At 40.2% G+C, this 12,355-nt stretch overlaps 1 protein-coding gene across 3 annotated transcripts in view; it reads left to right on the top strand.

The window, feature by feature from the left end:
- Positions 1 to 12,355, top strand: part of TAF2 (TATA-box binding protein associated factor 2) — a 118,803-nt gene that overhangs the window by 9,839 nt on the left and 96,609 nt on the right. For 2 of the 3 annotated variants that reach the window (XM_052651634.1, XM_052651633.1), the window contains exon 3: positions 684 to 844. In XM_052651634.1, the coding sequence (XP_052507594.1) occupies positions 684 to 844 (161 nt within the window). Of the gene's footprint in view, positions 1 to 683; positions 845 to 894; positions 1,023 to 12,355 lie in introns of those variants that run through there. The other variant, XM_052651635.1, reaches the window with a different exon arrangement.

The following is a 12,355-nucleotide window of genomic DNA, read 5'->3' as shown; positions in this document are numbered from 1 at the left end:
TACCCTGTTTTGAGGGGCTGTTTTTTTTCTTTTTTATAAACAACATTCACTGATACTTGGCCCCGTCGGGTCTTAGATGGGGCACGCGGAATTGCGGTGCCGGGCTCCTTGTTGTGGTTCGGGGGCTGCAGAGTGTATGCTCTCAGTAGTTGGGGCTCTTGGACCTTGTTGTCCTGTGGTGTGTGAGGTCTTGGTTCCGCGGCCAGGGATTGAACCGGAGTCCCCTGCAGTGGGAGGTGGATTCTTAACCTCTGGACCACCAGGGAGGTCCCCAGGGGTAGTTTTGTTTTACTCCCTGAACTGATTTTGAGTCTCTCTTTGCTCTTGGATTTTTTTTTTCCCCTTCCTCCCTGTTTGGGTTGTAGTCTGTCTATAAATTCTTATATTTGAGAATTTTATATATAAAATTCTTACATTTGAGTCATTTTACTTTTTTTTTCTAGCATCTGGTTTTATTTTCACTGATAGTGAATGTGAAACACCAGGATGATAAAGTCAGAATTCACACCCATTTAGTCACTCAGACAACCACACTTGAGGTGAAGTTAGAGCACTTGTGTGTGTGTGCCTGTTTGAGCTTCTGTCTCTGGAGTGTAGTATGTGTATAAGTAGAAATCAAAGAAATATGTTGTAAAGTATACCAGTATTAATTATAATGAAATTATTATTCCTTCTCTTTACAGGGATTTGTGGAACTGACTATATTTCCCACAGTTGCAAACTTAAATAGAATCAAGTTGAACAGCAAGCAATGTAGAATATACCGAGTGAGGATCAATGACTTAGAAGCTGCCTTTATTTATAATGATCCAACTTTGGAAGTTTGTCACAGCGAATCGAAACAGTGAGTCACATGCTTGTGAACGTTGGTGTTTCCTGAAGGATCAATATTCTCACCATAGTTCTCTTGGATTACTATTAGACTCTGGCTCCCAGTTTATTTTCTGCAGTTATATAACTTCTGTTGCTTCTGCCACTTTGCCCATTTGATTCAAGAAATTCTACTGGCTCTGGTCAACGTAGTAAGTTATTAATTTTCCTTTATCAGAGAACTTTAAATTAATTTTCTTAGCCAGTTTTCTACTTTTTTTTTTTTAAAATAATTTGTTTCATAGATATTAATCTTCAGTGAATTAGGGGATACTGTAATCTATAGAGCAGAAACTACTTTATTCTATGAAATATTTGACAGCTTTATAAAATATAAAAATAGTCTGAAATACCTAATTCCTTCACTTTAAATACTGCATCTGTCTAGGCTACTTCTGATTTTATCAGTAGACACATATTTTTAATGATCAGCGTTATGTTCTACATTTTTCATTTAAATACTTTTTTTTCACTTTGTTATTGTTTTTATGGTCAGGCAATATTCCATTTACTCAGTATAGTGTGGATTGTCTGGTTTTCTAGATTTTTTTTCTTTTACTTTGAGTTATTTCCTTAGGAAAATAGGATTGCTTATTATTCTTATGACTCTTTTTAACATTTTACTTGATTGTGCGCCAGTAAGGTGTGTGCTGGTTTAAATGCTGTCAAGTACATTTGAAGGCAGTTGTTTCTTCAAAGTTTTGATAACATGCATTGATGGCGTGCATTGTATCATTTCTTTGATTCTCAGTATTTGGGGTAGAGTGCCCTAAACTATGAACTCTTGTTTTTTAATAAATTACAAGCTCCTTTTAGTCGCGGTGCTATTCTAACTAGTCTAGAGGCGGAGAGCATCTGCGTGCTACCTTTCTTCACTCCTTGTGCAGCGTCGCACAGCTTCTCCAAACCCATCGTCCCCTGTGGTGCTCGTCACCCCTTGTGAAGTAGAAAGGCCTCATACATCCATCTAACTGACCAGCTAGGAACCTGAGCTTTATCCTGTGCTTTCCACACCGTAACATCAGTTACACTCTGTGCCAGTTGCTGGTTGCATTGTCTGAATGCACTGCTTTCCAGTGAGCTCCACGCGAGCAAGGGTCAGACTGCAGACCTGCCTTGTGCCTTGCTGTCTCCTCAGAGGCTAGCACACCACCTGGCATTCAGCAGAGATTTGTAGAGCGAGTGAGTGAATGAATCGCCCCAGGGATGCAGACCAGGATCCCAGGCCTCCTGTCTCCCATCCAACCAGGGTTCTTGAAGAACGGTAGGACGCGGAGAGCCCTGGAGGCCGCTGCAGCAGGCTCCCCCTGAGATGCTCTCTTGGTGGTTTCCACAGGAAGAGCGGGCTCCTGCAGTCGGCGTACAGGGCCGTGTTTCAGGTGTGCAGCAGAGGGCACGCACTGCGCGTGGGCCATCTCTTCAGTCCCTTTCCCCTGTGGGCTGGCACAGAGTACTGAGCCGAGTGTAGGTCTCTGCACTTGGTGACGGGTGAGAAGCTCCTCCATCTGCTGGGCACAGAGCACGGTGTTTGCACGGCTGCTGTACCAGCTGTTGCTGCTCAGGTTTCAAAGAAGAAACTCTTGACAGCGCAGTGGTAGGAGCAGTGGGCTCCAGATCTGTCGAGGAAGCGAGCTTTACTTGGTTAATTTTGAGATGATGATATCCCTCAAAACTTCTCTCCAGTGATAGGGAAGATGCCTCATCACTTTTAGTATGATAAAGAAAGAAAAGGGAGTCGTAAAGGAGAGTATTTTCAAAGGTTCAGTTGGGAGATTGGAAAGGATAGAACAAATTTTAATCTTTTCAGTGGCACCACCGCTCTTAGCCGTGGTCACTTAAATACTCAGGGCAGCCCCTGCTTTCCTGCCTGGGTCTAGAACCCTGTTTACTTTTTAAGAGAGACGCCAGTTGTTTTTGTTGGTGTTTGTTTATTCTCTGACTTGTTCAAAACAGGGTTTGAAATTGGTTTTAGAATTTTATTCAACAGTAGTTTTTTAAAGTAGCTAATGAAATTAGCATGAAGAGTGAGAAAAGTATAGGATGGTGTGTACCACACCTAAGTTACTAGAGGAGAACTGTAGGTTTGGTTTTGAGATTTCTGGTTACCATGTGAAAGAGGGAAATGCTATTGTTCGTAAGATTCCTAAAATAGGACAGAAGCACACAGGTGGTTCAGAAGAAACATCGCTTAGCAGTTAAGATGTGAAAATGATCTCTTGTAATGATATTTATTTATTGATGATATTTATTCTTAAAGAAGACTTTGTTCACAGGTAGTTAAGGTGTGAAAACGATTTCTTGTGATGATGTTATTGATTTTTAAAGAAGACTTTGGGAATGACAGGTAGTTAAGATCTTTAGCATGTTCCTAGATACTTACACTACCTCTCTTGTTTCCAGAGTAACTCTCATTGTTGAATGAAGCAATACAATTTCTACTAAAGCTGAAGCAGAAATTGAATAGAGTAGATTTGAAATTGAAAATTAAACTTAAAACTCAGTGGTTAAACTTCATCTTGAGTACATACCGGAATGTCCTGAAGTTCAGAGAAGTAATATGCTACTTCATCACATTTTCTTCTCGTTTGTTTTACAGTTAAGGTGCCAAACCCTTCTATTTTTAATGGCAAGAGTATGCTTACCTTGGTTGAGATGTAGCGCTTTTGAACTGCAGGGGGAATATAAGGGAGGGAAGCATTTAGATAAGAGATTATAAGGCATTTCTTCCTAGTTTATCCAAGTAAACGTTAGCTGACACATTAAATTACCTGTCCTAGCAACTAGAAACCCTGTTGGTTATGTAACATGTAAGACTTCTCCCCCCTGTCTCTCTCTGGCTTATTGTCTGCTAGGAAAATAAGCCTTTGAAGTTTCTCCAAGTACATTTTCTATTTGAACTTATATTGTAGATGTAGTTTGCGTCCATAGATGCTGTGTCTCTTTGGCGGTTTTTTCTTTGTTTTTGTTTGCTGCGTTTCTTTCTTCTTAGAAAAGGGAAATGTAGATGTTTGCCAGAGACTGTTTCTGTGCGTGCGCGGCCTGCAGTGGCTGACATGTCCCCTCCTTGATCCTCCCCTTCCACAGGTAGGCTTTGCTACCTTGAGAACAGTTTGTTTATTTTTCTCGAAAAGTCTCCACTTTCCTAAGTTTCAGGAATCAGTTTAGTTCCTGTCTCCTGTCTTCGTTTCCACTGAGGAGTGACAGTAGAAACAAAGCTGACTCAGCAGAGAGAGGTGACGGCCGAGCGGCTGAAGCCGATTCCAAAGCTGACTGCAGACAGAAGTGACAACTGAGCAACTGAAGCCTATTCTAAAGCTGACTGCAGACAGAAGTGTCGACTGAGCGGCTGAAGCCGATTCCCAAGCTGACTGCAGACAGAAGTGACGACTGAGCGGCTGAAGCCGATTCCAAAGCTGACTGCAGACAGAAGTGTCGACTGAGCGGCTGAAGCCGATTCTAAAGCTGACTGCAGACAGAAGTGTCTACTGAGTGGCTGAAGCTGATCCCAAAGCTGACTGCAGACAGAAGTGTCGACTGAGCGGCTGAAGCCGATTCCAAAGCTGACTGCAGACAGAAGTGTCGACTGAGCGGCTGAAGCTGATCCCAAAGCTGACTGCGGACAGAAGTGCAGTGACGACTGAGCGGCTGAAGCCGATTCTAAACTGATGAGAATTGATATTTTAATTCCGTTTTTTAGATTCTCTAAGTCCTGTGTATATTTTTTCAGCCCTGTATTTTTATATAGACATCTGTGTAGAGAGATTTTAAGTGTTGCTCTTTTGCTGATATCATATGGTAGAAGTGGTTGATTCCTTTATTGATTATTTATGGTTAGGTAATATGGATAGTTTTATATTTTAACTCATCCACAGTGCCTCACTGTCAGTTGTTGTAGGAGTATTGCTTGGAATTAAGTTGTCATAGTGGAGAGAACTTTGGGGTTTGTTTAGTCAAAACTTCAAGAGGAATTTTTCCCTATACTGTTCCACCTTCTGTTGAGCTCACTGTTTTTTAAAGCACCCCTTTCATTATTTCTGGATGTTAGAAAGTTATTTATTACATTGAGTTCGTCTGTTTTGCTATAATGTTCAGAAACTTATCCTAATTAAAAATTGTTTTCCTGTAAGTTTTCTCTTTCCCAGTCTGTCGCATCTCAGTACTCTCGGTCATTCCTCATGGAAAACTGTTTGCAAGGTTGTGAACCGTTCCTCTGCCGTTCATGAATGCTTTCGTTTGGCCTTGTGTTTTCTTACATGTGGTAACCCTGTAACTAAATAGGATTCTTCTTATTTGGACTTCCTGTAATCACACATGCACAGCAGCAGAACCATTTTGTTCTTATCTATACTCAGTGTTTCTAGTGACTTGACATTCATTAGGCTTCTCAAATTGTTGTTCAGTTGCTAAGTTGTGTCCAACTCTTTGTGACCTTGGGGACACCAGGCTCCTCCATCCTCTACTATTTCCCAGAGTTTGCTCAGATTCTTGTCCATTGAATTGATGATACATCTAACCATCTTATTCTCTGCCACCTCCTCCTTTTGCCTTTTGTCTGCCCCAGCATCAGAATCTTTTCCAATGAGTCACTTCTTCACATCAGGTGGCCAAAGTATTGGAACTTTAGCTTCAGCAAGAGTGCTTGCAATGAATGTTCAGGGTTAATTTCCTTTAGGAGTGATTGATTTTATCTCCTTGCAGTCCAGGGGAATCAAGAGTCTTCTTCAGCACCCCAGTTCGAAAGCATCACTTCTTCGGCATTCATCCTTCTTTTTGGACAACTCTCACATTGGTACATGACTACTAGAAAAGCCATAGCTTTGACTTTACAGACCTTTGTCAGCTAAGTGATGTCTCTGCTTTCTAATATGCTATCTAGGTTTGCCATAGCTTTCCTTCCAAGGAGCAAGCATCTTTTAATTTCATGGCTTCAGTGATTTTAGAACCAAAGAAAGTAAAATTTGTCACTGCTTCCACTTTTTCCCCTTCTGCTTGCCATGAAGTGATGGGGCCGGATGCCGTGATCTTAATTTTCTGAATGTTGAGTTTCAAGCCAGTTTTTCTTTTTTTGTTGTTGTTTTGTTTTTTAACTTTTTATTTTTACTTTATTTTACTTTACAATACTGTATTGGTTTTGCCATACATTGACATGAATCCACCACAGGTGTACATGCGATCCCAAACATGAACCCCCCTCCCACCTCCCTCCCCACAACATCCCTCCGGGTCATCCCTGTGCACCAGCCCCAAGCATGCTGTATCCTGCATCGGACATAGACTGGTGATTTGATTCTTACATGATAGTATACATGTTTCAATGCCATTCTCCCAAATCATCCCACCCTCTCCCTCTCCCTCTGAGTCCAAAAGTCTGCTATATACATCTGTGTCTTTTTTGCTGTCTTGCATACAGGGTCATCATTGCCATCTTTCTAAATTCCATATATATGTGTTAGTATACTGTATTGGTGTTTTTCTTTCTGGCTTACTTCACTCTGTATAATCAGCTCCAGTTTCATCCATCTCATCAGAACTTATTCAAATGTATTCTTTTTAATGGCTGAGTAATATTCCATTGTGTATATGTACCACAGCTTTCTTATCCATTGATCTGCTGATGGACATCTAGGTTGTTTCCATGTCCTGGCTATTATAAACAGTGCTGCGATGAACATTGGGGTACATGTGTCTCTTTCAATTCTGGTTTCCTCGGTGTGTATGCCCAGCAGTGGGATTGCTGGGTCATATGGCAGTTCTATTTGCAATTTTTTAAGGAATCTCCACACTGTTTTCCATAGTGGTTGTACTAGTTTGCATTCCCACGAACAGTATAGGAGGGTTCCCTTTTCTCCGCACCCTCTCCAGCATTTATTGCTTGCAGATTTTTGGATTGCACACATTCTGACTGGAGGGAAATGGTACCTCATTGTGGTTTTGATTTGCATTTCTCTAATAATGAGTGATGTTGAGCATCTTTTCATGTGTTTGTTAGCCATCTGTATGTCTTCTTAGCCAGACTCATCAAGAAGCAAAGAGAGAAAAATCAAATCAATAAAAGTAGAAATGAAAATGGAGAGATCACAACAGACAACACAGAAATACAAAGGATCATAAGAGACTACTATCAGCAATTATATGCCAATAAAATGGACAACGTGGAAGAAATGGACAAATTCTTAGAAAAGTACAACATTCCAAAACTAAACCAGGAAGAAATAGAAAATCTTAACAGACCCATCACAAGCACGGAAATTGAAACTGTAATCAGAAATTTTCCAGCAAACAAAAGCCCAGGTCCAGACGGCTTCACAGCTGAATTCTACCAAAAATTTCGAGAAGAGCTAACACCTATCCTACTCAAACTCTTCCAGAAAATTGCAGAGGAAGGTAAACTTCCACACTCATTCTGTGAGGCCACCATCACCCTAATACCAAAACCTGACAAAGATAATACAAAAAAAGAAAACTATAGGCCAATACCACTGATGAACATAGATGCAGAAATCGTGAATAAAATTCTAGCAATCAGAATCCAACAACACATTAAAAAGATCATACATCATGACCAAGTGGGCTTTATCCCAGGGATGCAAGGATTCTTCAATATCTGCACATCAATCAATGTAATTCACCACATTAACAAATTGAAAAATAAAAGCCATATGATTATCTCAATAGATGCAGAGAAGGCCTTTGACAAAATTCAACATCCATTTATGATAAAAACTCTTCAGAAAGCAGGAATAGAAGGAACATACCTCAACATAATAAAAGCTATATATGACAAACCCACAGCAAACATTATACTCAGTGGTGAAAAATTGAAAGCATTTCCCCTAAAGTCAGGAACAAGACAAGGGTGCCCACTTTCACTGCTACTATTCAACATAGTTCTGGAAGTTTTGGCCACAGCAATCAGAGCAGAAAAAGAAATAAAAGGAATCCACATTGGAAAAGAAGAAGTAAAACTCTCACTGTTTGCAGATGACATGATCCTCTACATAGAAAACCCTAAAGACTCCACCAGAAAATTACCAGAGCTAATCAATGAATATAGTAAAGTTGCAGGATATAAAATCAACACACAGAAATCTCTTGCATTCCTATACACTAATAATGAGAAAATAGATAAGGAAACAATTCCATTCACCATTGCAACGAAAAGAATAAAATACTTAGGAATATGTCTACCTAAAGAAACTAAAGACCTATATATAGAAAACTATAAAATACTGATGAAAGAAATCAAAGAGGACACTAATAGATGGAGAAATATACCATGTTCATGGATTGGAAGAATCAATATAGTGAAAATGAGTATACTACCCAAAGCAATTTACAAATTCAGTGCAATCCCTATCAAGCTACCAGCGATATTTTTCACAGAACTAGAACAAATAATTTCAAGATTTGTATGGAAATACAAAAAACCTCGAATAGCCAAAGCAATCTTGAGAAAGAAGAATGGAACTGGAGGAATCAACTTGCCTGACTTCAGGCTCTACTACAAAGCCACAGTCATCAAGACAGTATGGTACTGGCACAAAGACAGACATATAGATCAATGGAACAAAATAGAAAGCCCAGAGATAAATCCACACACATATGGACACCTTATCTTTGACAAAGGAGGCAAGAATATACAATGGAGTAAAGACGATCTCTTTAACAAGTGGTGCTGGGAAAACTGGTCGACCACTTGTAAAAGAATGAAACTAGATCACTTTCTAACACCGCACACAAAAATAAACTCAAAATGGATTCAAGATCTAAATGTAAGACCAGAAACTAAAACTCCTAGAGGAGAACATAGGCAAAACACTCTCCGACATAAATCACAGCAGGATCCTCTATGATCCACCTCCCAGAATTCTGGAAATAAAAGCAAAAATAAACAAATGGGATCTAATTAAAATTAAACGCTTCTGCACAACAAAGGAAACTATAAGCAAGGTGAAAAGACAGCCTTCTGAATGGGAGAAAATAATAGCAAATGAAACAACTGACAAACAACTAATCTCAAAAATATACAAGCAACTTATGCAGCTCAATTCCAGAAAAATAAACGACCCAATCAAAAAATGGGCCAAAGAACTAAATAGACATTTCTCAAGCCAGTTTTTCTACTCTTCTCTTTCACCATCATCAAGAGGCTCTTTGCTTTCTGCCATTAGAGTGGTGTCATGCAAATTGTGCTTCATCCAGCCCAACATTTCTCATGATAGACTGCATATAAGTTAAATAAGCAGGGTGACCATATACAGCCTCGTCATACTCCTTTCCCAGTTTTGAACCAGTCTGCTGATTCTAATTGTTGCTTCTTGACCTGCATACAGGTTTCTCAGGAGATAGGTGTGATAGTCTGATATTCCTGTCTCTTGAAGAATTTTCCATAATTTGTATGATCCACACAGTCAAAGGCTTTCGAATAATCAATGAAGCAGAAGTTAGTGTTTTCTGGAATTCTCTTGCTTTTTCTATGATCCATCCAAAGTAGGCAATTTGATCTTTGCTTCTTCTGCCTGTTTGAAACCCAGCTTATACATCTGGAAGTTCTTGGTTCACATACTACTGAAGCTTAACTTGGAGGATTTTGAGCATAACTTTGCTGGCATATGAAGTGAGCGCAACTATACAGTAGTTTGAACATTCTTTGACATTGCCTTTTTTGGGGATTGAAATGAAAACTGGTCTTTTCTAGTTCTGTGGCCACTGTGGAGTTTTCCAAATTTGCTGACGTGTCGAGTGCAACACTTTAACAACATTATCTTTTAGGGTTTGAAATAACAGCTGGAATTCTATCACCTCCACTATCTTTGTTCATAGTAAGTAATGCTTCCTAAAGCCCATTTGACTTCACACTCCAGGATGTCTGGTTTTAGGTCAGTGACCACACCATCATGATTTAGGACATTTCTTGTGTGGCCACTTTAAATTCACTCAGGTTTTAACTTGTTATCGGTGGAATCTCCTAGGCCTTTTCATAGAAAAGATTGTTCCAGTAGAGTTATCTCTGAGCAACCTTATTTCATGGCATCATATCAGATGTTCTTTCGATCATTTTTAAGGAGGCATTTTATTTTTTGGTTGTGCCATGCAGCGTTCAGGATCTTAGTGTCCTGACCAGGGGTCAGACCTGTGCCCCCTGCGTGGGTAGCGTGAAGTCTTAACCACCGGACCACCAGGAACGTCCCTCATTTTTTATTAATTTTGATATTGGTTCTGTTTCTGGAAAATGAATTTTTCTGTCAGTCTTTTATTTTGTCTGTGAACTGTCAAAACTAAGGACAGACGAGAACATTGAATGTTGACAAGAATATAGCGAAATTACTTTTCAGACACAGTTAATAGAAATGTAAACTGAGATCAAAAGTGTTTGTGCTCTGTGAATGAAGAGTCCCACTTGCGCGTGCATGCCCAGCTTGTCCACCACGAGGAAAGCACAGCAGTGCTCTCAACAGCGTCGTAATCATCAGAGCTGCAAAGAACCTGAAGACCTGTCCGCACTAGAACGGGAGATTCACTGTTGGGGCTCTAAAAACGACGAGACTGAAGGACCGACAGTTAAGTGCAGAGACGTGGATGGATTTCACAAATGTAACGTCGGATAGAACAAGTCACCCACGGGAAGGTGTGTGGAGTTGCTGGCCTGCCCCGCTGTTGGCAGAGCGCTGGGTTCCCCCGCCGGTGAGAAGCAGGGCCCGGCTAGTGAGGACAGGAGGGCTTTGGGGCTGCTGAAAGGCTCGGCCCTTGCTCACATTGCTGCTTCTGTTGGTTTTGTGAAAATTCATGGAGCTGAATACTTAGAGCATATACACTTTGCTGATGTGATATATTTTGCTTTCATGAATTTTTTTTTTTAATGGAGATAAAGTTTACAAACAGTTGAATCTTAAGTTTTGCAGAATCTGCACATTCAGTTTTTAAAAGTACATGTTCTTGACGAAGAACAGATTATTTTAATTCAATGTAGATATTTATAATTGGTTCTTGGAGAAAATTCTTTTGATTTTACCCTAATGTACTTGCTCTTCAGTGTCCTCTGTAGCGTCACTCCTCTTTAAGCTTTGTTTCCCTAAGGCAGCCTGGGGATTGGCACTGCGATGGTTACAGGTCAGGGGTGTGTTAGTGTTGTACAGCCATTATCATTCTGGAAATTGAAAACACTTAACTATAATCTTGCCTTGTAATGTTTGGCTTTTATTGGGTTGTTATGAAAGGAAACATGTTTGGTTTGTATTATGAAAGGAAATAGTAAAATCCAAGCCATGAGAAGATTATTCCTCAAAACTGGCTTTCCAACAGATTCCATTTATAGTGACTCACCATTTTATTTGGACCACTTTACCCCTTCTCAGGAAATGAGATTAAGTGAGAATAATTTTCCATTAAAAAAAAAAAAGAGTGATTTAATATATAATGTTTAAATATAGCTTTTTTGTAACAATGAGTTTTTTTATTTTTAAATTTCACAATAACTGGCTTTCAGATTTTGTGATTTTGAAATTTTATTGAAGAGAAGTTACAACCTGTAGATGTCCGAAGTAGTCTTTAACTAGCAGAGTGTGTTAGCTAAGTGCTAGTAAGGATGCAGGGCTCCTGGCACTGTCTTGTACTGCTGATGGGGACGCAGAATGGTACAGCTGTTCTGGAAAACAGCTCAGCAGACTCTTATAAAGCTGAACTTATAGTTGCCATGTGACTCAGCAGTCCCACACTTGCCTGTTTGTACTGCAGAAATGAAAATTAAATTCACATAAAAACTGATACACAGTTGTTTGTAGCAGTTTTATTCCTAATAGCCAAAAGCTGGAAAGAACCCAGCTGTCTTTCAGTGGATGAGTAAATAAACAATAAACAGTCTGTGGTACAGTCTCTACAGTGGAATACTGTTCATTATAATAAGGGACAGACTGGTGGTACGTGTACACCTTAGATGAGTTTCAAAGACATACTGAGTGAGATGAAAGCCAGCCTCAAAAATACATCCTTAGCATTCCATGTGTTTGGCACAGGGGACTCTGGGGGATGGTGGAGCTGTCCTGTATCCCACTCGTGGTAGTGGCTACACACGCTGACATTCACAGAATTACACACCAAAGGGAGAGAGTTACTTTTACTGTATGATAATTAAAAGAGAAAAGATGGTCCTGGAGTTTTTATGCCCTTTATTTCACATATCTATCTAACAGAAAGGCAGTGTTAAAAGTCCCAAGAAGTCGGCTTACCCACTTTCAGAGCCTTGTACTCCGTAGCTTTGAAGCCGTGGTTGGTGTGACATCCTTCCTGGTCAGTGGAGAGCTGCAGGTGCGGGAGGAGTGGCCTCTGCCGTGCTGAGGGTGTGGGAGTGTAACCCTTTCTTTAATGGCTCCTCCTGGTTTGCTTTCCCTGCAGTCGTTCTGTAGAGTACGTGAAACTTGTCTTTTAACCAGGGTAAAGCTTCGTTCAGTTAGTGAGGTGTCCCCGACTGTGCTTGGTGGAGTCACCT

The sequence above is a fragment of the Budorcas taxicolor genome, chromosome 14 (assembly GCF_023091745.1).
Source record: "Budorcas taxicolor isolate Tak-1 chromosome 14, Takin1.1, whole genome shotgun sequence".
Lineage (NCBI taxonomy): Eukaryota > Metazoa > Chordata > Mammalia > Artiodactyla > Bovidae > Budorcas > Budorcas taxicolor.
Note: the sequence above shows the minus strand (reverse complement) of the source record. Positions and strands in the feature narration are given on the sequence as shown.